The sequence below is a fragment of the Heptranchias perlo genome, chromosome 1 (genome assembly GCF_035084215.1).
Source record: "Heptranchias perlo isolate sHepPer1 chromosome 1, sHepPer1.hap1, whole genome shotgun sequence".
Taxonomy (NCBI): domain Eukaryota; kingdom Metazoa; phylum Chordata; class Chondrichthyes; order Hexanchiformes; family Hexanchidae; genus Heptranchias; species Heptranchias perlo.
Window position 1 is genome coordinate 173,316,324 of NC_090325.1, and position 25,805 is coordinate 173,342,128.

Genomic DNA, 25,805 nt, shown 5'->3' on the forward strand with positions numbered 1-25,805 from the left:
GATGTAGAGAAGATGTTTTCACTTGTCGGGGAGCCCAGAACTAGGGGCCATAAATATAAGATAGTCACTAACCAATCCAATAGGGAATTCAAGAGAAACTTCTTCACCCAGAGAGTGGTAAGAATGTGGAACTCGCTACCACAAGGAGTAGTTGAGGCAACTTGCATTGATGCATTTAAGGGAAGCTAGATAGACACATGAGGGAGAAGGGAATAGGAGACGCAAAAAACATACCAGAAATAGTGGGGAACCAATGGTCTAATGAGAGTGAGGAACTTAAAGTAATTAATATCAGTAGAGAAAAAATACTTGAGAAACTAATGGGACTAAAAGCTGATAAATCCCATGGACCTAATGGTCTACATTCAAGGGTTCTAAAAGAGGTGGCTGCAGAGATATGAGGTGATGCATTGGTTATGATCTTCCAAAATTCCCTAGATTTTAGAATGGTCCCAGCGGATTGGAATGTAGCAAATGTGACCCTGCTATTCAAGAAAGGAGGGAGAGAGAAAACAGGGAACTACAAGCCAGTTAGTTTGAAATTGGTCATCGGGAAAATGCTGGAATCCATTATTAAGGAAGTAGTACAGGGCACTTAGAAAATCATAACGTGATTAGGCAGAGTCAACATGGTTTTATGAAAGGAAAATCGAGTTTGACAAACCTATTAGAGTCTTTTGAGGATGTAACTAGCAGAGTAGATAAAGGGGAACCAGTGGATGTCATATATTTGGATTTTCAAAAGGCATTCGATAAGGTGCCACATAAAAGGTTGTTACACAAGATAAGGGCTCATGGAGTTGGGGGTAACATATTAGCATGGATAGAGGATTGGTTAACGGACAGAAAAGAGAGTAGGGATAAATGGGTCATTTTCAGGCTGACAGGCTGTAACTAGTGGGGTGCCGCAAGGATCGGTGCTTGGGCCTCAGCTATTTACAATCTACATTAATGACATAGATGAAGGGACCGAGTGTAATGTATCCAAGTTTGCTGATGATACAAAGCTAGGTGGGAAAGTAAGCTGTGAGGAGGACACAAAAAGTCTGCAAAGGGATATAGACAGGTTACCATAACCAAATTCTTCTGCATTTCTTTATATAAAATATTTAATAAGTCCACAGTAACTGTTGATGGCACTGTCCATTAGTTACTGCACGCAAAATAAGATGCTTGTAAAATACATGACTATAGATTGGGTAAATATGCTTAGCCAGTTAAAATAAAGGGGGTCTTTCCTGACCACATTTTAAACTGGAAACCAAAGCCCAGCTGTCTGGAAGACATTGCCAAGTCAATTAATATTTAAACTTTGGCTTGGGTGCCTATTACGTTGTACATGGCTGAAGTATTAACTGATCCCAGGTGACATGCAAACGCCTCATCAATCATTTTATGCAATAGCCTGATGCATTGTGTCCATGATCTTTGATGATTGGTAGCTCTGGCTCCACAGAGCCTTTAGTCATTTACTGGAGACTTTTCACATTGGCCCAGATTTTGCTGGAGATTGGCATCGTTAGTTTAGATTTTTTCCCCCTCACTCTTCAGCTTGAAATTTTTTTGCCCTGCAAGAAGCTGGATAACAGGCAGGGCAGGGCAAGAGGGCATTTGGGACCTAGGTGAATGACAGGACCAACAATCTATCTCCTTAACCAATGAGATTTAAGGATTGAAAAAGAAAGAGGACTAGTGGAGAGGGAAATAGGATGAATTAGTCAAATGGGATAAGGAGAGAGAAATAACGTGGCTACCGTTTTCGTGAGGCTAATGGTGGAACGGTGCAAATCATCCAGCAACTTGCGGGGTAAGTCACAATTACCCCGCAATTCACGGGGTATCACTTCCTCGCCACAAGTTGCTGGACGATTTACACATTAATAACGGCGAGCACTGTTAAACTCATCAACTTCTGGACTTCATGGGTTCACATAGGAATCATGTCACATCCTGGAAAGTCTATGAAAGACAGTTTCTTCTAAAAATCTTGTTGCATGATAAATTGTGAGAGAAAGACATTCTAGAGAAAGCTATTTTATTTCTGACTGATGAATTCTATAGCACTAAGTATTGTACTTTCAGTTGCTTGCTTTACCACTTCGGTGTATTATTTTACTCATAAATAAATGTTATTTGTTTAAGCTTGGACTGTTAACATCTTTTAGAGAAGGCATGATAATGTAATGGGCATCCTGTGTGATTGACAGGGTATTATACATTTAAGAGATAATGGTTGGTCCTGTGGTACATTATCATGCTCTCAGCATGCGTAAGGCACAGGTTTCAGTTCACATGGAAACTCTTCTTCTACCATAAGTAAATGTTAACAAGCTGGAAGAAAGCCTGAATGATAACAAAAGGAAATAATAGGAGAAAGCTATTTCAGTCCTAAAAATGCCTAAAGATACAATGACCTAGAAATTTGATCGCGCTGCACCTGGTTTACAGTGGCAAAAATGGACATTTAAGGGTCCAATATGGCGGGCAGCGGGCACGGCTCATTCTGTGCCAGAAGTGCACCGCCCACCCTCTTGGAATGAGCTGCTCAGTACGCATCCAAGGCACACAGCAGTAGGATTTAAAAGCCTTATTAATATTTAAATAAGGGCCCTCCACTTTTGCAGGACCCTTTTGTGAAATTGATTTGCCCCAGCCTTGACTCGTCAGGTGATAAACCCACTCAGCTAAGAGGCAGTAAGGACCCTGCAGCAGCACTATTAAAAGGGCTCATCCAGTCCATAGAGGTTAGTTGCTTGTTTGTCCTCTGCGGTTGCTGGTTAACTTCTGAGCCTTCTTTTGGCTATTTTCTTCATTCCACAAGTTAATTCTGACTTCTGGGACCAATCTTGTGCTGGACTAGTTTCATCTGCTTTGCAAACAGTTTAATTGTAGCCATAGTTGGTCTGGTAGGTCTGCCTTTGGGCGTGAAGGGTGGAGGGAGTAGCGAGGAGGAGGAGACCATACACATAGCGAGCCATCAAGGAGCACTTTTCATACGTCAACTTCACCAAGCAGCAACGTGTGAGATATCTGCACTTCACCAAAGGAGGCTGTCGCTAAACTTTTGGTAGCTGCTGCAGCCACAACTAGAGCACCAAACCAGAGCATGGACAGCACTGGCAGTAGCTGCCAAGGTCACTGTGGCCCTTAACCTCTATGCCACAGGCTCATTCAAGGCTGCAGCAAGTGATATCAGTGACAGATCGCAGTTTGCTATTCACCGAGTGTGTAGGCGGGCATGGCTTCTTCCGGTTGCTGGCTCCTGCCCCATGTTGTGTGTAACCTTCTCCTACAAAAAAAGGAGCGTGCTAGTGACAACCATGTGAGCTGCTTTGAGAATGTGATTGGCATTGTTGAATAGTGCAGATGTGTGGGGAAATAAGGGTTGCAATAGTGGCAAGAGTAGGAAATTTTGTGTATGAGCAGAAGGAGGTGGAGTGAACTGTGGTGTAATGGTTGTAGGAGAATGCAGGGGAGGGGAGTGTTGTGAGTAGTGAGGGCACAGGTGTGAATAATTGATGTGAAAGGCAAGATTCTTACTTTGACAACTCTGGTAAGGTCATTGAGCTTTTTCCCCAGCATTGAAACCATGTCCACAGAGCTAAGCTTCTGGCATTGATTTTCTCAGCAACCAGCCATTAAAACTGACTCAGTCCTGAAAGGTTGAAAAACCATCAATCTCAAATGGTCATGAGAGCAGAGAAAGGCACCATTCTATTAAAAATCTCAAAGAAAGTTCCACTTCATCACATTACTCCTTTGCCTTTACAGAGAGGACCTAGAGTTTAAATAACTTTCAAGTAACATTTAGAAAATGCTCATTATGAATTCCATTTGACAGATGGATGTACTTGGTGATCAAGTGATTTGAACACAAAGCTAGTCACTTTATTGATGTCTTGGAATTGCAATTAAGACGTAGTGGCCCATAAATTGCTCTGAGCAGTGAACCAACGGTGCTTGCTGCTCATGAGATTTAAATTCACCCACTAAGTTACCACGTTCTTTTTGGCAGCAACTTCCTTGAAATTAGTTAAAAAAACAGCAGCGTTTTCCCGGGCTGTGAGCGGGGAAAGGCTCTCTATGTCCCCTCAACCGATCAGCTTGAGGCAAGTCACGCAACGAGAACCAGAAAGTGGAACTCAATTGACAAACTGCACAGAGTAAAAACCAGGAACTGCCCAATAAGGTTAGTAAATGTACAATAAAATGAGAGAAAGCAAAATAAAGAGAGGGTAAGATTTAAAAACTTAGCATACTTTTTTGTGGTGCAATTAGTCAGTTTCCAGCTGGGCAGAGCAGCAAGTACACACTGGTTCATTGAATGCAGCCAGCGAGGTCCCTTTATCGTGCAGCTTTCACATCACTGGTGAATCGGGCCGAGCAAGTTCCGAATTTCCGCGTTTGACTGCGCATGTACGGTCGCAGGAACTTGCTCTTCGATTTGCCCATTAATAACAGTAAACTCTGTTAGGCTCACCATTATTTTACGAGCAATTTGCAGCCCATTCTGTCAGAGGCATACTGAGATTTTTTTTTTGAGAATGAGTGATGTAGCAATGACACACTATGCACCTGCGATAGAACCAATGGCAGTCACATGTTGCAGCACATCTAACAAGCAAGCTAATGTGGGCACTTTTCCTAGAAAATTCACTAGAAGAGGCAACTTGATCTGGCCATCTGAACTGCATTAGACCAGCAGCTCAGAGGCCATCCTCCAACACACTGGGCAGTCCAATCAGCCTCTGACTTCCTTCAACTGCAGAAGTGGTACAAACTCTAGCAATTAATTTTAAATAATGCAAGGTTTTACAGAAATCTGCAAACATGCCTTATTTCCATAATATCAGCAAGCTGCAGACATCAATCAGACAAAATTATAAAAATGAGACCAGAGTCTTCAGATGCTGCTCACTTTGAGCCATTAACCGGTACAAAAAACAATTTCTCCCCCATGGTATATAGCGCCTTTAAAGTGGTAACATTAGTTTGTGTAGACGCAGGAGAGAGTTAGTGATTAATTAAAAACTCAAAATTCAAAGTAAAAAAAAAAAATCCCAACCCAATGAAAATAAATACAAGGTACACTTGGTTGTTGCATTTATACTATTTATTTCAGCAAAAGTTCATAAAATAAAGCTTCTCCCCCGCCACCCATTATATGGAAAGCCATCCAGTAGAAATCTATATAAACTTCAAATATCATCTTTTTCTGGAAAGAAGCATTTCATCCAATAAACTTATCAACGTTCAGGTACAAATGTTTTATCTGGAATAATCACACCAGTAATAAATATAAAACATCCCACTGGTGATCATACACTAATAAGGGATCCTCAATAAAAAGCAGGAATGGTGCATGGAAAAACACACCTACTGCTGCCTTCCTGAGTGAAAAATGAGGCTCCAAATCACAAGATGGTGTACATTTTTCCTTGAGCTTCTTCGAATACTGTACTGACAATATAACACTAATTTTGGAATTTTGATATTCAGTCTTTAAAAAATAATTTTTAATGTTATTTTTTGGTAGACTTAATTTTTCATTGTGGATGATGGGAGGCATTCCAATGTAGTACCAGCTGGTTTACACTTCACACAATGTGACAAAAGCATTCAAAAATGAAAGGTGAGGACCTCAGCACAATTGTACTGTCAAGCAAGATTGTCAACAATTTGAATTCAGTCAAACTCTAATTGACAGACTATGTTCTTATGGAAAGATTAGTTTATAATGTAATCAATATAAATTTATCTGCAATCAATAATCTATTTATAATACACTGAGGATTTTTAAAAAACAAATAGGTCCAAGAGTCAGACTATTAAATAAATAAATTGCTATTTTATTACTTTTTTGGCATTTACTATAGACAGATTATTGCTGGAAAATTTAGTTTTACATCACACACAGACATTAACCCTTCAAAGACATTAGATACATGGAACATCCTGGTGAGGTTTACCATGCCATCAAGAACAGTTTTCCCTCCAACTCCATGTTGTATTTTATAATGAATAACTGACTCATGGAAATAGTTTCCACGACAGTAATCTCAACTCAAAGTTCAGATAGTGGGTTAATCGAAAACACTCATGCTTTGCTCTCAGTTGGTAAGATTACAGCCTTATAATTACTCCCAAATAGCCCTATTCACTATTTCACTACAGTAAATTAAAGTCACTGGGTGACAATTCAAAAACAAATTCTGCTTTAGACTTTTGTTGATGGGTTTATGAAACTGTGTGCATTAGCAGCAGCAGCAACAAAAAGACAAACTGTAATAAAACAACATTTTAAAGGAATAAATTCTGAAATTATGTCACATGCTGTGCTCCAAAAGAGAAAATCGGAAAACCTCAAATCAAATGTAAATATATTTCAATGGTTCCTTCAATAATGAAGTACCATTTCAATCACTACATTATGGATATCACTAAATAAATTATCCATATTCATGCTATTAAACACAAGGCAATCTGAACATTTTGATGGTATATTTATATTGGACCCATCCTGAATTTCAGTCACATAATGTTAATAAGGTTTCTATTTACAAGTAAGAAATCCACTGAAAGACCACAGATCCACTGCATCAGCTCAATTCTTCCAATTACTCCCAAGTGCTACTTCATAGGTTTCATGCATTTTACTGTCTTATTTATTGAAGTTCAGGGTAAGCACTGAGTTGGGATCTTGTAACTGTTCTTTTACCCTTTCATGAAATTGCTCTCTGTAGTGGTTGAATTCCATGATGCTGGATGGTTCCTCCTTGAACCAGAACTTATCAAACTCATACATCAGGTAACCTATAGCAAGATGGAAATTATTAAATCATAAAGACTGGCTATACATCAGACTGCTTCTCTTTTACCCTGTCCATTTACTACTACTTTTTAAAAATCCGTATGTACTCATACCTATAGTAATCTGCCTAGGTGTACAATCCTCTGTTACTATGGTTAAAATATCCAGCTGTGTAATTTGCATTCAGCATTTGAAATCCAAGAGGACAGATTAAGTGAAGGAATGGTTTATTCAAACATTTCTATACTTTTTTAAAAAAATCAAAATTTCAAGTTTTACACAAGAACGTGTCACTGGGAAAGGAGGAAGAATTCAATTTCGTGCCTGTCGCCAGATTATACTGGAAAGTGTCAGCACTTCAAACCCCTGCATGATTTGTACCAGTTTTGGAATGCATAAAAAATCAACCCATAGATACAGCATTTTGAAGTAAAATCTCTGGTGCAACGTTTAAAAGATAGAAACAAAACTACCCAGCGATTTCAGTTCTGAATGTACTAACGACTACTAAACAATGCGCAAGCAAATACTGCACATATTGGGCCGAATTGTGCTGTGAAAATAACGGTGAGGCTAACAGCACTATTATTTATGCACAAATCGGATAGCAACTGCCGGCGAGTGCACGTGCGCAGTTAAACACGAAAAGCCAGTTGCTGTCAAAGATGCACTGCCCCTCCACAAGCTGCGCGAGAACGGCTTCCCGCTGTCTGGCGCACCATTCAAATGTATCGAACGGCGTGACATTCCCGTACTAACATCGGAGATACGGACTAAACTCGCCACAAAACGTTAGGGCTTGTCCATTCCCGTCTAAGTACCCTTTTAATGGCCAGGTAAGTCTTAATTACTACCAAACAACCTCTAGCACTGAAAATGAGCTTTTACAAGTGCTTAATCCAATCTTTCTTTCCCTCTCTATTTCGATTTCTGTACCTGATTTGACAGTGAATTCACTATGCTAACTTACACTTCCTGGTTCAGACTCTGCGCTGCTCATTAACGATTCTTCAATCTGATTGGTTAAGGGGATACACAGCTGCTTGCCCTGTTCACACAGGTCCCAGATGCCCTGTGGAGGGCTCCGCACTGTTTGGATCTCTATTTTATAGTAACTTGCTGTGCAAAACCCCATAGACAGCCTATGGGCAAGTGCAAGTCTAACGAATGGCGCTTCTCTGCTCACACCAAAATCCAGCCAATGTACAAGAAGCAATAAAAAACAAGCCACTAAATAGCGATGCTCAAAACAACAGACAGCAATTTAAAGTGGAGCAAACTTTCATTTACAGCAATGCTAAAGTCAGTGATTCATCTGCAATACTCTTATGGTTGCTTCTGGTGTAATTTTCAATAATAGATGCTCACTTCAGCTTTAGTGAAGGACTGTAAAATGGCAGATGGCCTGAAGGGTAGTACTTAGTCAATCTGCCTATCCTCAATTCCTTAGCATGGAACATATTTTAATCTTTTATGGAGGCCAGTTATTGCAATATGATTAGAAATTCCAAACAGAGGAAAATCAATTTTTATGCACAACAAACTGTCTAAATATAGTTCAGCCAACCTACATTTTTGACACCATAGCAACTTAGGGTATAGAGTGAGACACAGTAGTCTCGGAAAGGCATCAAACACATCTGGAAGTATAGCCACTTAAAATAAATTTTCACAAAGAAAATAAAAAAATTTTAAAAGTGTAATCTGCAGATTTGAGCCTTTTTTCAATTTATTTATCCACCCAAATATTGTCAAAAGCAGAGTGGGTCACTTTTTAAAAAATGAATGATGGTTTAATTTAGCCGCTGGCACCACAATGGATTTCTCCCAGCAATTTCCTACGCAATAAGTTCCCAATCTCAGTTGAGGTTTTACGAAAATTATCCAGATCAAGGTCAGAGTGAGTTGACCATACTGGTAATGAAGAAAAGCCAATATCTGATGTCAGATATGGAAAACTGCCCAATATAGGGTCAGAATGTGCAAATTACAAGGATGTCTCTTTGGGAACCAAAAATATTCAGTTATTCATCTGCCACTAAGATGTGTAGATATCAAAAACATGGCCCATTTTTACAAACACACTGTCAATCAAAAGACAGGGATATGCTGCAATAGTCAGATACATTACTACTGCTAGAAATTAACTATTTTCATATAGCTGTATTAAATTAACACAGGGCATATTTTAATTTCAAAGAGTTTACACAAATTGGAGATTAGATATTGGTATCTGAAGAGTGTCAAATTTACATTGCAGCAAACAAAACACGTTTTCACTAGTGCAGAATGTAAGTATTAAACCGTGGAAGGAAACATTTTAAAACACTTACAGTAAAACTGATGGAAATGATGTAACTGTGGAACTCCAGAAACCAGGTTGTAGAAATGAGCCTTTAATAAGCCACTTTTCAGCAGACTGTAAGCCATTTCAGTGAGATTTATTCCAACTATAGCATAGGAATATCTGGAATTGGGAACATCATAAAATAGCTTTAGCTGTCAAACTATATTCTGAAGCTCACAAAAGGAAAATATTTTTAATTTATGAAACAAACTTAGTATATTGCAGGTGCAATATGCAACTATAATAGAAATTACTTGGTGTACAAAGTTAGAATTGAATACTTCTACCCATTAAGAGATTTTTAATCTTTTACCCACTAAGATTTTTAATCTTAAATTTTATTAACATATTTCCTATGCTTTGGAGACTTATTTCAGTTCTCTGTTCATCCTGAATCGCTCTGGTTACATACATTACTGGGGCACCTGGCATGAGCCCTTTCTATTCATTTCTATGAGAAGGTGCTTCAGACAAGCTGTATGGTCAATATGAAAGTGGCCACCGATGGTAAAACCAGGCATAGCCATTTTTAAAAAAACTCTTAAAATGGTAAAACACTGCAAGCTGCATTTCACACATACAATACGGCATTTGAAAAACAAAAGTTAATTCAAAGAGGCTGATAAAATAATTTAAGATTCATTTTTCCAAGGTCTAGTAAAAGCAGTTGAATTATTCTGTTTTTTTTGTCTATGTAATTAAACAATTAATAACAATAAATGGAAGGGCCATTGCCAGACACCTTGATTTTGACTTAATCACACCCAGTTTCCAAATTCAGTGATATTTTTACAGCAAGAATCCACACCCAAAATACGACCATCAAATGATTAGTTTGGAAGTTATAATTTTGAGATTTCATTCTTTTCCTTATATAGAAGGAAATTAGCACTCATCCTGGATTTAATTTAAGAGATACTGAAACGAAGGATTTCATAAAATCATACCTACTTTTAAAATGAAGTGAGATTTTTCTAGTACAACAATCAAACTCTTAAAAGCTCAGTTAAAGCTATTGTAAGAAATCAGTGCTACTAGTAGTCATTTTAGATTATATTTAGATTGAATTTCCTCACGATTTTGAAAGTGAGGTTTTAAACAGGCCTCAAAAGCAGCCATCATGCCCAAGTTAAGTGTCCAAATATTTTTGGTAACCTTTTCCTTGTAAAATGAATGAGATGGAGTAACATAACATGCTTTCACTTACCCCATTTTGGGGTGATTTGAATGTGAAAGAGTCTGGCGAGCTGTATCTGTATACTGTTCCCCAAAGAACCTAAAAGGGTTTTAATGATAGTAAGTTAAGTGAAATCTCACACTATTCAGTGTCAAAATCTGACAGTTTAGCTTTTCTTCATTTTTTGAAACAAAGTGCCTTGTACATCACAAGAGTTAGCACAGACTTATCAACAGGGAAAAATCTGTAACTCATTTTTGACATCAGAACATCACACATGAAACCTTGCTTTCCCAGGTGTATAATAGGCAATCAATGTACAAGGACTTTTTAAAAAAATATACAGGAGGCTAAATAATTGTAACAATAAGAGTGATACCATTTGTATCTCAACCAAAACATCTACTTTGCTATCAAAGGAGGTTTCCCCCCTCCCCTCCCAAAAAACAGCCAATCAAGTCTTTTGCCACTAAATAAAATTGATTAAAAAAGGTTAATAAATGTACTCTTAATTAACATCAATTCACTGCAAAAACCTTACATGGTATGATATTTTATAAGAGATGCATGGGAGGAGCGCTTGGGAGGGCTTTGCAGTCAGGAATGTGGGGGGTGGGGAAGGAGATAAGCCCAGGGCAGAGGTGGCCCAAGATCTCCTTGCAAGACCCAGAGGAGCACACTACTTCTGGCCCTGAAGCCTTTTGATGCCAGCTTTCCTGGGCATGATCAGCACTATGGAGTGTAAACACTCCTGGGTTTAAAGTAGAATCAGGGACTGAATGATATTATCAGACCTGGCTGTTGAATATTTATGAGGCCTTCACCTGCTTGTGGGGAGGGCCTCACACAAGTTAAAATAGTGGCCGGTGGGAGTGTACCACCAAGGGGGGAGGTCGGTATTCTGCCCGTATTTTAACCCCCCCCAGTACACCCTTTCTTGTCAGATGCAGAAAAGTTAAAAGTGGGGCTATAATGACTGTTTAATTATTAAAGGAAAACTGGAGGACTTTAAACAGAATAGATTCTAAGGCACAACGCACATAATCGTCAGATCAGATTATTGCTGAAGTGCACAGACTGGTATCAAAGTCCTTCTGTTCACTAGGTGGAAAGATTTATTTAGCAGGCCAATTTTTTAAAAATAACTTAAGTCTAAACCAGTTAAAAGTTAGAACATAAATTACTGGCCAGCATATTTAAGATGTATGGGGCTGCTTGGCACGTGCGTTTAAAATGTTTGGGGCTACTTATACACTATACAAAGATATGAGGACTTACACTAGATTGTACAACCCCAGCATTCCCATGCCTCTGAAGTCAGTTTTAGGGTCATCACCTTGAAAACCAATGTCACCCCACTGCTTGGTGATTCTTGACTCCAGGTGTACATGAGGCATCAGCAAATTCCACAGCTAAAAGTCATGAAAGAAATAAGTAAAGTAAATAGTAAATTTGATAATCCACTGAACTAGGAAACTGCAACAAAGCAAATCCTCAGTGCAAACTGCAATTATTAAAAGGAAAATGGAGGAGTTTAAACAGAATAGCTTCTGTTTCAAGGCGGATCTGTTGTCACCCATAACCAAACAGTTCCAGAAAGTCGCACTTGTTTGATCCTGAGCTGCTCAATCACACCAGGCCACAACCAAGCTTCATTCAGTTCCTGAACCTTTGGATAAATTTTAATAAAATTACCACTTTCCATCCAAGAGGAAAGTAAGATCCTTTTTGTTCTCAGAGGTGCATGAATTCTAAAATTTGATTTTGATGGTAGAAGCATTGATTGTTGGTTAAATATCCTGGAGTATCTATGACAAACGTATGGGGTAGCAGCAAAGAAGCAAGTCATTTGGACCTCCACTGCCTCAATGTTGTCAATTGCTTGTTCAACATCCAGTCTGGGATGAGCTGCAATTTCCTCCAGCTAAACACTGGTAAGAATGAAGTCACCATCTTTCACCCCCACTACATATGCTGTATAATCGCCAATTCCATCCCCCTCCTCAGCCACTGTCTCTGGCTGAACCAGACTGTTTTCAACCTCAGCGCCCTATTCAATCATGAGCTGAATTTCCAAACTAGTATCCTGTCCATCACAAAGATTGGCTACTTCCACCTCCATAATATTGCCTGTCTCCGCCCCTGCCTCAGCTCATCTGCTGCTGAAAGCTGTATACATGCCTTTGTCACCTCCAGACTGGACTATTCCAATGCTCTCCTGGCTAGCCTCCCATCTTCTACTCAGTAAATTTCAGCTCATCCAAAACTCTGCTGCCTGTATCCTATCTTGCACCAAGTCATGCTCATCCATCACCTCGGTTCTCACTAACCTACATTAGCTCCAATTGTGGGAGTCAATGTCTGTAAAAGGCCGGCTCACAGACCAATTAAGGGAACAAATGACACCAATGAAACTGAGAAGGTACCTACAGCAGATTCAAATTTGTAATATCTCCACTGACCCGATTTACCCTCTCCCTCATTGTCCACTCACTATCCACTGGCCTGTAAAGCACGTAAACTTTTCTCTGCATGTAATGAGCACTGTAGAAATTACTGTTACTTGTTACTGCAGGAAAACCAACTTACAAAAGGTACAAATGGCACTCACCTTTTCGAACACACTCACAAAATAACTGATCCATGCTTCTCTTAAGCACAGTCGAAACGAGGTCTGAACAACGTCAGCACATTCCCAGCAAAAAAACCTGGGAAATGATTCCACCCTTTACTTTGCACCCATTGGAATAATTTTTGGTGCATTGCACATAAAATGGCACTCAGCAAGCAAAATGTAAGCTTTCTTTTCTTTCAGCAAAAGAGGGAAGAAGTCAGTAACTCATTGTAAATTTTAGGAGACTTCTTTTGAATAGATGAAGGCTGTCATTGGCACTCTTGCTATTCACTTAGGCAACCTTGTCTTGCGAGAATGAAAATAAGTAAGAAAAACATACCTTTATTAGCATATCTTCATGTTGCTTGTTTGAAGAGTCAAATGGCTGCTTCCGTAGGTTTTCTACATCAACAAAGAGTTTTTTATAGCCGGAGATTTGAAGCAAGCAAATCTGTAAACTTAACTTGAACCTACAAAAAAAAAGGAACTGGTCAGCTTTTTTTAAATTCCATTTTACACAAGACCTCGTTTCTCAGTGATCCAACTAAATACACAACAAGATTTGAAAGAGAAACAAAATCAGTAGCATTGATCATTTTATGATGTAAATTGATTACAAGGTGGATTTTGTTGGTTGCTGCAGTACATTGTGTCAAAAACACTAGAAATGTTCTTTGTTGTATTATAATATTTTAACTCTAAAGATCAAAGTATTTTGCTACAAACTGATTTAAAAAAATTAAACTATTTTGTTTAATATTCTTACTTTTCCCTCTTTTAGGTCTCCTTGCTTCACTAACTATGACAGAGTTGAAAGTGTAGGGAGAAAAACATGCTGAGATCAATGATTTTTGTTAGGTAAGAGCATCAATGGATATGAAGAAAACGAAGTTGAGATTAACCATGATCTAATAGAATGATGGAACAGGCTCAAGGGGCTGAATAGTCTACCCCAGTTCTTATGTTCCAAGTTTCTTACATGAGTAGCTGAAAGTGACATAGGAATAGGAGTAGGCCATTCAGCTAGATCATGGCCTTTTATACCCCTGCCTAACAAAAACCTATCAATCTCAGTTTTGACATTTTCAATTGACCAGCCTCAACAATGGTTTTTTTTGTTGCAGGGTGGGGGGGGGGGGGGGGGAAAGAGGTGCTACCTGACATCACCCCTTGACGGCCCAGCTCTAATTTTAAGGCTATGTCCCCTTGTTCTAGACTCCCCCACCAGAGGGTAAATAGAGAGAAACTATTTCCTAGCAAATGCATTAATCATCTTAAACACCTCAATTAGATCACTCCTTAATCTTCTGTATTTAAGGGGATACAAGCCAAGTCTATGCAACCTGTCCTCATAATTTAACAAAGGCCAATTTTTCCCTCTTGAGGTGCGGTGCCCAGAACTGAACACAGTACTCCAGGTGGGGTCTAACCAGAGCTTTATGTAACTGTTACATAACATCTACCCCTTTGTATTCCAGCCCCCTTAAGATAAAGACCAACATTCCATTAACCTTTTAAATTATTTTTTATACCTATCCACTAGCTTTGAGTCATTCCTGTACATGGTCCCCTAAAGCTCTCTGCTCTTCCACAGTTCCTAGCTTCTCACCATTTAGAAAATTCTCTGATCTATCTTTCTTAGATAGAAAGTGGGTGACCTCACACTTCTTCACATTAAACTCCATCTCATACAGTTTCACGCACTCATTTAAACTATCAATGTCTCGTTGCAACTTTCTACTCCCATCTACGTTATTTACTGTGCCACCTAACTTAGTGTTGTCAGAAAACTTGGATATATGGCTCTTTATTCCTTCTTCCAAGTCATTTATAAATAGTGAAAAGCTGAGGCCCCAGTACAGATTGTTGAGGTGACACCACTAGTCACATCCTACCAATTGGAGTACATACCCATTATTCCTACACTATCTCCTACCTCCTAACCAATTCCCTACCCATGTCAATAGATTACCTCCAATTCAATGTGCTCTCATTTTTGTTAAATCTCATGTGGAACCTTATCGAATGCCTTCTAGAAGTCCATATAAATAACATCCATAGACACTCCCTTATCTACCACTTTAGTTACCTTCTCAAAAAAACTAGGTACATTAGACACAACTTACCTTTTACAAATCCATGCTGGCTCTCTCTGATTAGTTCATATTTGTCCAAGTGTTCAGTCACTCTGTCCCTAATAACAGATTCTAGTAACTTCCCCACAACAGATGTTAGACAAATAGGCCTATAATTTCCTAGTGACTCACCCTCTAATTCTCTATGTGGAGAAGTCCTTCAGTCTCCTGCCAAAGCTAGGTCAACAACTCAACCCTGCTAATGTATACTTGCATTCTAATGTTCCATGACACCATATGCCTATACACTTTTGTTTGTCAAATACTATAAGATGATTTCTAAGTGCTGGTGCTTTTATTCTCCACCCACCTGACCATGAAGAAAGTTACCAAGTGGTACAATAACCACACACTCCACTATGCTCATTTGCTTTCTTTAAAATTAGAGTCTGAATTAAAAGCGTGAGTGAGCATAGTGGAGCATGTTAACAATAACGGGTTACCACACTGACTGTTAACCTCCTTTGTGGTTAAATGAGCAGACACTGGCACAGCACTAACTTTAAAGCATATTAAAGTTAAAGTTACAGTTCTGGTGAAACTCTTTAGAAAGCATAATGACTCAGGTAAGCAGACATGTTTTTAGAATGTTAGGCCTTTGTTATCTCTGGCTTAGGTATTCCAGGGTTCACTGGAATGGGGGTCTACTGCAAAATGGGGGCATAAGAAAGATCAGGAGCTTCAAAGTTTACTTAATTCTGCTTCAAGTTTGAAGTTAAAATAGCAGCTTTGCAAGTCTTGTGTTGGCCTACATACAAACATTTAACACAATCTTAATCTGTTTCCTCAGGTGCGACTGAAATGGCTGTCAACAGCCCTGTCACTCAATTAAAACAGGTAACAAAGCTTTAAAAATCCACTGGATTCCAGTGATATCTAATCACCATGTTAATGCGGATATCACTAAACGCACACTGAACATTACTTAGTTGAACTGACTCCCTCCATGGCTCATCTAGTTAAACCAGTGAGCAGCTCAGCCATACAGCTTAAGAATACCAATGGTTCAATTGCTGGTGTATACTATGTTCACTGAACTCAGCTGGGGTGATGGTAGGAGCACCACAGTTGGTCTCAGTGCCTGTGTTGTGGAGGGGAGACTGGCCACATTTCTCATTGCTATCCAGTGACACGTATTGCAAAGCATGTAGTATAAGGATGTCAGGTGAGCACCAGATTAGACTCATCTGTAATGCTCCCACGATCGATGATCTACTGACAGTTACCATCTCAGTTCACACAAAGAACAGCCACTTGGGCAAGGTAACAGAGGGTAATCAGCATCCATGGAACTGTATCTCACCAAATCAATGCCTTTGAAAAAGGAGGTGGCAGTAGGAAACTGGTGGAAAATGGAGAGAAATAAACCTTTGGGAGTAAATGCACCATATGCTATGTTGCTGAGCTACAAGGTTCCAGCCCTACTTTGTGTTGTGTTGTGTTGAGTTAGCCAACCTTAGGTGAGGGCACTATAATGGGCCTCGGTGTCCTTGAGCAAATGAGAAAAATTGAAAGTCGGACAGGATTCTCATTGCTGATCCCCAGCCAGTAACTGCTGCTGGGCAATCTGCACACAGATACCGTCTCGGCTCACCTATGAAGAATGCTCACTTGGTTAAGGCATTGAAGGGACCCATCCCAGCATGAGTTACCATGTGCAGGAAAGAAGAGGCAAGGAGACTGGGGGGGGGGGGGGGGGGGGGGAAAAAGCTTAATTTGAATTAGATTACAGTTAGCACAAATCTAATTAATTCGAAGGGTTGCATTGGGAATCGCTACAGTGTCATGAGAGATGAGTACAGTTAGAGTATAAAAAGTTTACTTTGTTTAAAAAAACATAAGTTGTAAAGACAGTCATTTTAAAAATGATTTTTAAAAAACTTATTTTCATCCCTCTGCACTCTATGCAAACAGCAACAAAAGGATTTTTAAAAATGATTCATGTATCAACATTGTTAGCAATCAAAGTCAGAACATTTAAACGTACAAAGAACCATAGGAAGTACCGAAGAGGTTAAATGGGTAGTAAATGAGTGTTGAGCACAAGATTTTGAACTGATTTAAGAAAACCAACACAAACCTACTTTGGATCTTTCTGGATGGAAACTTTTTTGATCTCCATTATGTCACGGACTCGTTGCTCCACATTCTCTTCACTGATGGTCACTGATTTCTTTAAAACCTAAAAAGGAGAAACAATGGAGACAAACATTATTCAGCACAAAGTTATAATTGGATTATAAGGATTGTGAATGTCTTTGGGAAACAGACAAAAAAAACTTTAAAGAGACTATTATGCACTCAGTGCAAAATGATTTTTTTTAATTATTCAATTAATTTTTTTCTCCCAAAAAATGAACTTCACTTACTTCAATTCTGGAGGATTCCAAAGAATATTCTATTCAAAAATAAAACAGATGTATTACATTTAGTATTTTGGTTAAATATTTTGATTTAGTTCATTTAAAACCACTTTCAGGAAATATGTTTATATCATATGAATTTGACCAAATAGCAAGACAAGCATATTAAGACAGATACCAAAATGCGCAGAGGCTGACAATTATTCTAACTGCTTCAAAAGATTAAAATACTTTTCATTTGAAGTTTATGGTCTTGCTTTTAACATTAATATCTACAAATATAGACCCAGGCAATATTTGAAAAGGGATCCAAGAAGGATCTGGATAACTGTGGACATTTAATGTCACAAATACCAAATAAAATTCTAGTTATCAATAATAAGGTTGTAGAGCACTTAGCGAGATACAAACTAATGTGTGGCTGGGATCAAAAAAAGTTATGGGATGTTCAGTTGCATAAAGAGAAATGGAGTGATCAATGAAAGTAAGCCTGCCATCATACAGAGCATTAGTCATAAATCAACCTAGAGTATTGTGTAGTTCTGCAATCCACTGTTGTAAAAAGTAGAGAAACGCTCACTATAAGGGGGCTAGAGATTAAACATGAGGTAAGACTCACAGAACTGGGACTTTTCATGAGAAAGGAAAAGACTGACAGGGAATATCATTCTCAAATAAATAAGGCTAGGAAACGTAGAGGATCAGTCAGACTAATAGTATTGGCACAAGACAGAAAAATTAGAGGATGACTACAAATTAAGAGGTAGATTCAGAGGGGATGCATTACTTTAGACAGGATGATCAGTTTTTGGAACAGCTTATCAAACAAGGTTGTAGGGGCAAGTAATTTAGCAGGCAAAATTGGACAATGATCTTGGAGAAATATATTATTGGATACAACTATAGGACGACATGAAGGTGGCCTACGTGGTTCTATGGTTTCTTCTAGCCTTGAGATTTTCTATTCCTTTCACAAAATTAATACATAATTAGCCTACAAACTATAAAAGGTTGTTAAATTATGTGTACAAAACAAATATAGTAGTCAGACTTCATAGATTACTCTATATTCTAACTACAGCAGATGGTAAGTAACAATTATTTACACAGCTTCTTTGTGACGAAGCCTCCAACATCAACAACACAAGCCAAAATATTTAATTCAGTGCTTCATAAATATGTAAACAATTTTACAACACCAAGTTATAGTCCAACGATTTTAATTAATAGCCAAGTTCCGCACCCATGAGGACGGCCTCAACCGGGATCTTGGGTTCACGTCACACTACATGTAACCCCACCAGCGAACAAATGTTATCTGTTTTTAATATAACGGGTCATTGACTGTCTTCGTTCTGTCTCTCTTTTTTTGGGGGGTTGTATATTCAGTGGCCTTTTAGATGACACCTTTCTGTCTGCTCACTGTGATTGCCTTGGCAACGGGCAGTAATCACCAGGCTTTGTTATGTGATCTTAAAATGCGAAGGATTCAAAATTGTCATCTCCACACCGCCTGAGGAAGGGGAAAGCCCCCGAAAGCTTGTGGGATTAAAAATAAAATCGTTGGACTATAACTTGGTGTTGTAAAATTGTTTACAATTGTTAACCCCAGTCCATCACCGGCATCTCCACATCATAAATATGTGGCATCCAATTCATACATCAAATCTAAAACGTCTAAAAACTGATTCAACCTAATAAAATTGTCACCGATAGCCACACCTGCTCTACTTCCATTCCATAAATTGCAAAGTGTGGGAAACTGATACGTATTGATTTTGTGTATATCTGATCTCTAACTATTTTAAATGGCTCACACAAATCACAGGAATACCAATTGTCCCTGGATGCAAATAGTAAGCCTGGAACATATGGACATCATATCACAACAAGAAAGCAGACCAACTGCATCAGTGGATGAATTTGCCTAACTCATAAGTTAAGGAAATAGCTTGCACCAATACTCACCTATTTTCATGGTTTGCTCTGCTCCTTGAACGGTATTAGCACAAATACGCTGTAGTTCACATTTTCCGGTGATCTTCCTTAAAATCCACTTCACCCAAGACCTCAGAAAAGAGCTGTACATGTAATGCCAAATTAAACCAATCATATTCTGGAGAGAGAAAAATAAATAAAGATGACCTCACTACAGAAGTGGTGGCGGGGGGGTTAAACTTGTTTTGAGCTTTAGAACCTTCCAATATTTAAAAGGGACCTATTTGAACATCAATTTTAGATATTACTTTCCGATGCAAACTAAAAGCTGCCTCCCAATTACAGCACTTCAATCTCAAGCTGTACTAAGCACAATGGTGGGAATGGATTTGAATGCCAAGTACCAGATATGAAAGGACAGTGCTGGAGTGCTAGCCAATTGTCCTATTAATCCATTTTATTTTCCTTTATGGCTAAATGTTAATCCTTGCTATAAAAATTATTTTCATGAAAACAGAGTAACTAAAAATACCAGTAAATAGCTATCATACAGCTAAACAGAAATTGCTTAATCTGAATGCAACCTTCATTATATTTTGCAATAATACCGTTAAATTTGAAGCAGCCACCTTAACGGTAACAAGCATCCACAAAACTACTGAAGCCATTCTAATCCTGTACAGTACAGAACTGCTCCTGCTGCTAACACACTGACTGCACAGTAAACAGGGAGGTAATAACAGCAGGAATGGATGAAAGGCCACGTAGAAAATTGGTTGCTACACACAATTGTTTTGAAAAAGAGGCAAAGAAATCAGAATGAATTCCCATTCTTGATCACTCTTCTGTGACTGCTGCTGTAAAGTATGTGTGGATCGTAGACAAGGCCATCTCTGATCACTTCCTTGTATCCCTCATCACTCACATACCCATTCCTGCTTCCAACCCCACTTTCTTCTGCATCTGACCCTCCCAAAAATTCTCGCCCAAGTCACTTACAACGGCACATTCACACTCCCAACTGTATGACCTTTGGCCCTCCGTTCGCCACGATACTTCTGCAGATCTGCTGAATCATACCCTCACCTCTGCCTTTGATGACCTTGTCTCCAGTAAAACCCTTACTCTCCCCCACCCTGGTCATTCCCCCTGGTATGACCCCCATCTTCACTCCCTTAAGTCCAAGGAACGCAGATTTGAATGTAAGTGGCACACAACTGGTTTAGTCATTCGTCACCAGATCTTGGATGAACCACACGATAGGGCCCCACTCTCCTCTGCCAAAACTGCTTCCCTATTCTAGGATCATACTGGAATGCAATGATAACACCCAACTTCTCTTCACTACGTACCGTGTTCTGAAACCCCTCTCCCCTGCCCCCTCCACCCACACCTCCAACAAGTGCGAGTAGCTCACGGACTTCTTTGTAACTAAGATTGAGACCATCCATTCAGCGTTCTCTGCCGCATCCCTCCCTTGCCCACAAGCCAAGCTTCACCCAAAGCCCCCCCCACCCCCATGATCTCGCAACTTTCTCTAGTTTCTCTCCTAGCTCCCTTCATGCCCTTTGAGCACATCTTTTCCTCGAGACCCCCTCCTGCTCTCCAAACCCTATTCCCACTAAAATGCTGACCACACAACTTCCCTTTGTGGCCCCCCCATACTAGCAGACATTATAAATGTTTCCCTCTCTTCAGGTACAGTCCCTGCCCTTTCAAATCTGCCCACATCATCAAACTCAAAAAACTCACCCTTGATCCCTCTGTCCTTGCAAACTACCCCATCTCCAACCTACATTTCTTCTCCAAAGTCCTTGAATGCGTTGTCACCTCCCAAATCAGTGTCCATCTTTCCAGCAACTCCATGTTTGAACCTCTCCAATCAGGCTTCCACCCTACCACAACACCGAAACAGCCCTAATCAAAGTCTCAAATGACATCCTCTGTGTCTATGACTATGGTGCACTCGCATTCCTCATCCTTCTCAACCTATCTGCAGCCTTTTGACAATTGACACCACCATACTAATTAAACTTCTCTCCTCCACTGTCCAGCTGAGTGGGACTGCCCTCACCTGGTTCCACTCTTACCTATCCAGTCACAGCCAGAGAGTCGCTTGCAATGGGTTTTCTTCTCATACACACATTATCTCTGGAGTCCCCTCCTATTTTTCATCTACACGCTGCCCCTCGGCCACATCATCCGAAGACATGATGTCAGGTTCCACATGTATGCTGACGACACCACAACCTCTCTCGACCACTTCGGTGTTGTCAAGACTTCTTGTCTGACATCCAGTGCTGGACGAGCCGAAATATTCTCCAATTAAATATTAGGAAGACCGAAGCCATTGTCTTCGGCCCTCACCAAACTCCGTTCCATAGCCACCAATGCCAACCCCCTCCCTGGTCAATGTCCCAGGCTGAACATGACTGTTCGCAACCTCAGCATCCTATTTGACCCTAAGCTGAGCTTCTGGCCCTATATCCTCTACATCTCCTACATAACATCACCCATTTCAGCCCCTGCCTCAGCCCATCTGCTGCTAAAAGCCTCATCTATGCTTTTGTTACCTCCAGAGTCAACTATTTCAATGCTCTCCTGGCTGGCCTCCTATCTTCCACCATCATCCATAAACTTGAGCCCATCCAAAACTCTGATGCCCATATCCTAGTTCACACCAAGTCCCGTTCACCCATCACCCCTGTGCTTGCTGCCGTAAATTGGCTCCCGGTCCACCAACACCTCGATTTTAGAATTCTCATCCCCATGTTTAAATCTTTCTTTGGCCTTGCCCCTCTCTATTTTTGTAACCTCCTCCAGCCATACAACCCTCCGAGAATTCTGTGTTTCTCCAACTCTGGCCTCTTGTGCATCCCCAAATTCCTTCACCCCATCATTGGAGGTAATGCCTTCACTTGTCTAGGCCCTAAGCTCCTTAATTCCCACTCAAAACCTCTCCACCTTTAAAATGTGGCTTAAAGCCTACCTCTTTGACCAAGCTTTGAGTTACCTGTTCTAATATCTCCTTCTTGGCTCAGTGTTAATTTTTGTTTTATTATGCTTCTTAAATCACCTCAGGATATTTTGTATGTTAAAAAGGTGCTATATAAATGCAAATTGTCATAAGTGTTGGGTGAGGACAGGATCCGGTTTGGCCTTCACAGTCAAACAGCCAGCAAATACTCGTGTATAAAGGTCACTTGGGTGAGATACCAAATAGCAGCCAGTACCTGCGGATTGTCCCAGCCAAAGCTGTATAAATGCTCTGGTCAGGCTGCACCTGAAGTATAGTGTGCAGTTCTGACTGTCACGAGGCTGTGGAGATGGTGCTGAAAAACGTAGATGTTGATCCTCTCTCACAGCTTCCTCACAAGTTGAGGAACGATTAGATAATGGGCTCTTCAACCTCAGAAACAGATGGGGGGGGGGTGAAACGACCTCAGAGGTACAGGGTAGAAGATATAATAAACCCAGAACAATGCCTTCAGATATGCCAGAGCAGCTACCTAAGAGAACATAGATTCAAGGAAACAAACAGCAAATTTAGGACACACGTCAGGGCGTACCACCTTACACAGTGGAATTAAAGCTTAAATGGCTTCCATCATTGAGGCCGGGACACCTGACTCATTCATTAAACACTAGACCTTGCAACAGGAAGCTGGTAGGATTGGTATTCCAGAAGGAAATCAAATAGCCCACAGGCCCTTCTTCGTCCAAAATGATGTCATGTATCAGCACCTTCACGAAATGGGAGAAAACTTGGAGGGAATAAGAAATTATAATGCAGATATGCAACATATCCAATTTGAGAGCAAGAAACCAGTAATCACCTAGTAATGAGGCTTCTAGTTTTTAATCTGCCACCTTTGCATAAAATAATGGCAGTCACAGCTTTTACATAAATTTACACAGAAATTGCAACATAAAAACAGGCCATTCAAGCCATTCAGTACATGTCTATCCTCATACTAAATGAGCAGTAGTCCTATATTAGTATCAAGTGAAAGGACCAATGACAGTGCTGCTTTGGTCCTTCAGTCCTGTACCAATGGTTGCATTTTGGTGAGTTACTATTCAATCATTTTAGGTAGTACGAATTTAGAATTCACACCACCACAAGGAGAAAAGCTGAGTGGTGGAAAAGTAACTAAACAATAAAGAGCTATGCGATGTAGCAGCATATCCTGTGTAGCTGACTCAGCTCCACACACCACTGGACTAGCAACAAAACAAACAAGGGGTTTTGTCCCCATATGTTATACACCATTCAAATGACATGTAATCTCTTCAGTTTTTTTTAAAATGACAAGTTTTGAAACACAGTCCTGGGAATCATAGTGCAACACTAGAGAGCTGTTTGCCTCCTAAATGACTAGTCACAAATGAAAAGTGTCTCGCTGGTGAACGGGTAAGAATTTTCAGGAGTCAAGTTGACTTCCAGGCCAGTCTGTCCATCCTTCTGTAGCATAAAGCTGCAGCGACAGTAAACAGGAGATTTGTTTTTTTAAGTTTTAAAAAACGAGTCTGTCCCCGGGATAGGTCGACAATGAAAATATATTAAGAAACGAACACTTAAAAAAAAGGTTTTGAAAAAATAATGCAAAAGTCATTAGTGAGTGCAGGCGACAGCAGGGACAGCTGGCGATGTATGGGTCTGAGTTACCCAGTGCCAGAAACCTCCGTCGTTTGGGGCATGCAGTCAATACGAAGTCACTTGATTTAAGCAAGTGATTATCAGAAACACTCCCCCATGACGGGTGGTGCTCGGTGCAAACAGCCCGCGGATTAACCGGGCAGAGAGAGAGAGGGAGGGAGCAGCGATAAGCGGGAGCGTGAGTGCAACAAGTGGCCACTCCTCTCCAGGTGCTGCTGATGTGTAAACTCCGGAGGCCGAGAGCCGGCGGGCCAGGTGGAAGGTCCCTCACAGCTCCAATAACAGTGGCGGGAGGCGGCCATCCCCCGAGCCGGGGACCGGTCTGTTACTCACAAGGGCATGCGGCTCCAATCAACTTTCTCCGCAGCTCACAGATTCTCCTCAATGAATCGCCGTCACCAGGCCAACAGCTACCGGAAACACGTCACCAGGCCTCCGAATTTACGCACTGAGCACCAGGGGAAGCAGAAGGCGCGCGGCGCTGGGGGCGGGGCGAGGGACTGGGGGCGGGGCCTGGGTTGTATGAGCTGCGCTTCTTCTTAGATGTGGAGATGCCGGTGATGGACTGGGGTTGACAATTTTAAACAATTTTACAACACCAAGTTATAGTCCAGCAATTTTATTTTAAATTCACAAGCTTTCGGAGGCTACCTCCTTCCTCAGGTGAACGTTGTTGGAAATGAAATCCTCGAAATGAAATCGCATTTATAAATCACAGAACGATGCTTGGTGATTACAGACGGTTTTTTCAACTGCCCGTTGCCAAGGCAATCAGTGTGCAGACAGACAGGTGTTACCTACAAGGTCTCCGAATATACAAATCACCAAAAAAAAAACAATTGTAAACAATTTTACAACACCAAGTTATAGTCCAGCAATTTGCTGGACTATAACTTGGTGTTGTAAAATTGTTTACAATTGTCAACCCCAGTCCATCACCGGCATCTCCACATCAAAAAAAAAACAGAGATAGAGAGGTAGAAACATAGAAAAGACAGCAACTGACCCGTTATATTAAAAACAGATAACATTTGTTCGCTGGTGGGGTAACGTGTAGCGTGACATGAACCCAAGATCCCGGTTGAGGCCGTCCTATTACTGTCTGTAATCACCAACGTTCACCTGAGGAAGGAGGAAGCCTCCGAAAGCTTGTGAATTTAAAATAAAATTGCTGGACTATAACTTGGTGTTGTAAAATTGTTTACACTTCTTCTTAGAGGAATCTTACAACGTGAGGTTATAGTCCAACAATTTTATTTTAAAATCACAAGCTTTCGGAGATTATCTCCTTCGTCACCTGACTATAACCTGGTGTTGTAAGATTCCTTACATTTGTCCACCCCAGTTCATCACCGGCATCTCCACATCATTCCTTCTTAGAGGGCAGTAATGTGTATGTGGACAGGCTACTGCTCACCCTTTGCACATATGTGTGTGTATATATATATATATATATGTATGTGTATGACTAAAACAAAAGCAAAATATTGCGGATGCTGGAAATCTTCAAATAAAAACAGAAATTGCTGCAAACACTCAGCAGGTCAGGCGGCATCTGTAGAGAGAGAAAAACAGAGTTAACATTTCAGGTCGATGACCTTTCCTCAGAACTTGTAAGAAGTTTGAGATTTAACAGTTTTTAACACCAACGCCTGCTCCCCTTCCCATGGCACCTTCCCGTGCAAGCGCTGAAGATGCAACATCTGCCCTTTCACCTCCTCCCTTCCCACCATCCATAGAATAGAATCCAGGGCCCCAAA

The 25,805-nt window shown here is 40.3% G+C and overlaps 1 protein-coding gene across 2 annotated transcripts; it reads right to left on the bottom strand.

Annotated features, from left to right (window-relative positions):
* Window positions 1-5,828: 5,828 nt before the first annotated feature.
* On the bottom strand, window positions 5,829-24,468 carry elmod2 (ELMO/CED-12 domain containing 2). 2 transcript variants are annotated; one of them, XM_067972241.1, is made up of 9 exons: window positions 24,379-24,468; window positions 19,416-19,563; window positions 17,454-17,482; window positions 17,169-17,266; window positions 13,290-13,419; window positions 11,614-11,747; window positions 10,366-10,434; window positions 9,145-9,278; window positions 5,829-6,813 (listed from the first exon to the last, which is right to left on the bottom strand). In XM_067972241.1, exons 2-9 carry the CDS (start codon window positions 19,558-19,560, stop codon window positions 6,662-6,664), a joined length of 891 nt encoding a protein of 296 aa, XP_067828342.1. In that variant the 5' UTR covers window positions 19,561-19,563; window positions 24,379-24,468; the 3' UTR covers window positions 5,829-6,661. The 2 variants fall into 2 exon arrangements, with proteins under 2 accessions (XP_067828342.1, XP_067828412.1); XM_067972311.1 differs by having other exon boundaries at window positions 19,416-19,528; window positions 24,379-24,455.
* Window positions 24,469-25,805: the final 1,337 nt, after the last annotated feature.

Coding starts and splice junctions, on each gene's coding strand:
- elmod2 (XM_067972241.1), bottom strand. CDS start 19,560: ATGATTGGTTTAATTTGGCATTACATGTACAGCTCTTTTCTGAGGTCT. Junction 11,748..13,289: donor ATGAAGATATGCTAATAAAG/GTATGTTTTTCT, acceptor CATGACTTTTAG/CTGTGGAATTTGCTGATGCC. Junction 10,435..11,613: donor CTGGGGTTGTACAATCTAGT/GTAAGTCCTCAT, acceptor AAACCCTTTTAG/GTTCTTTGGGGAACAGTATA.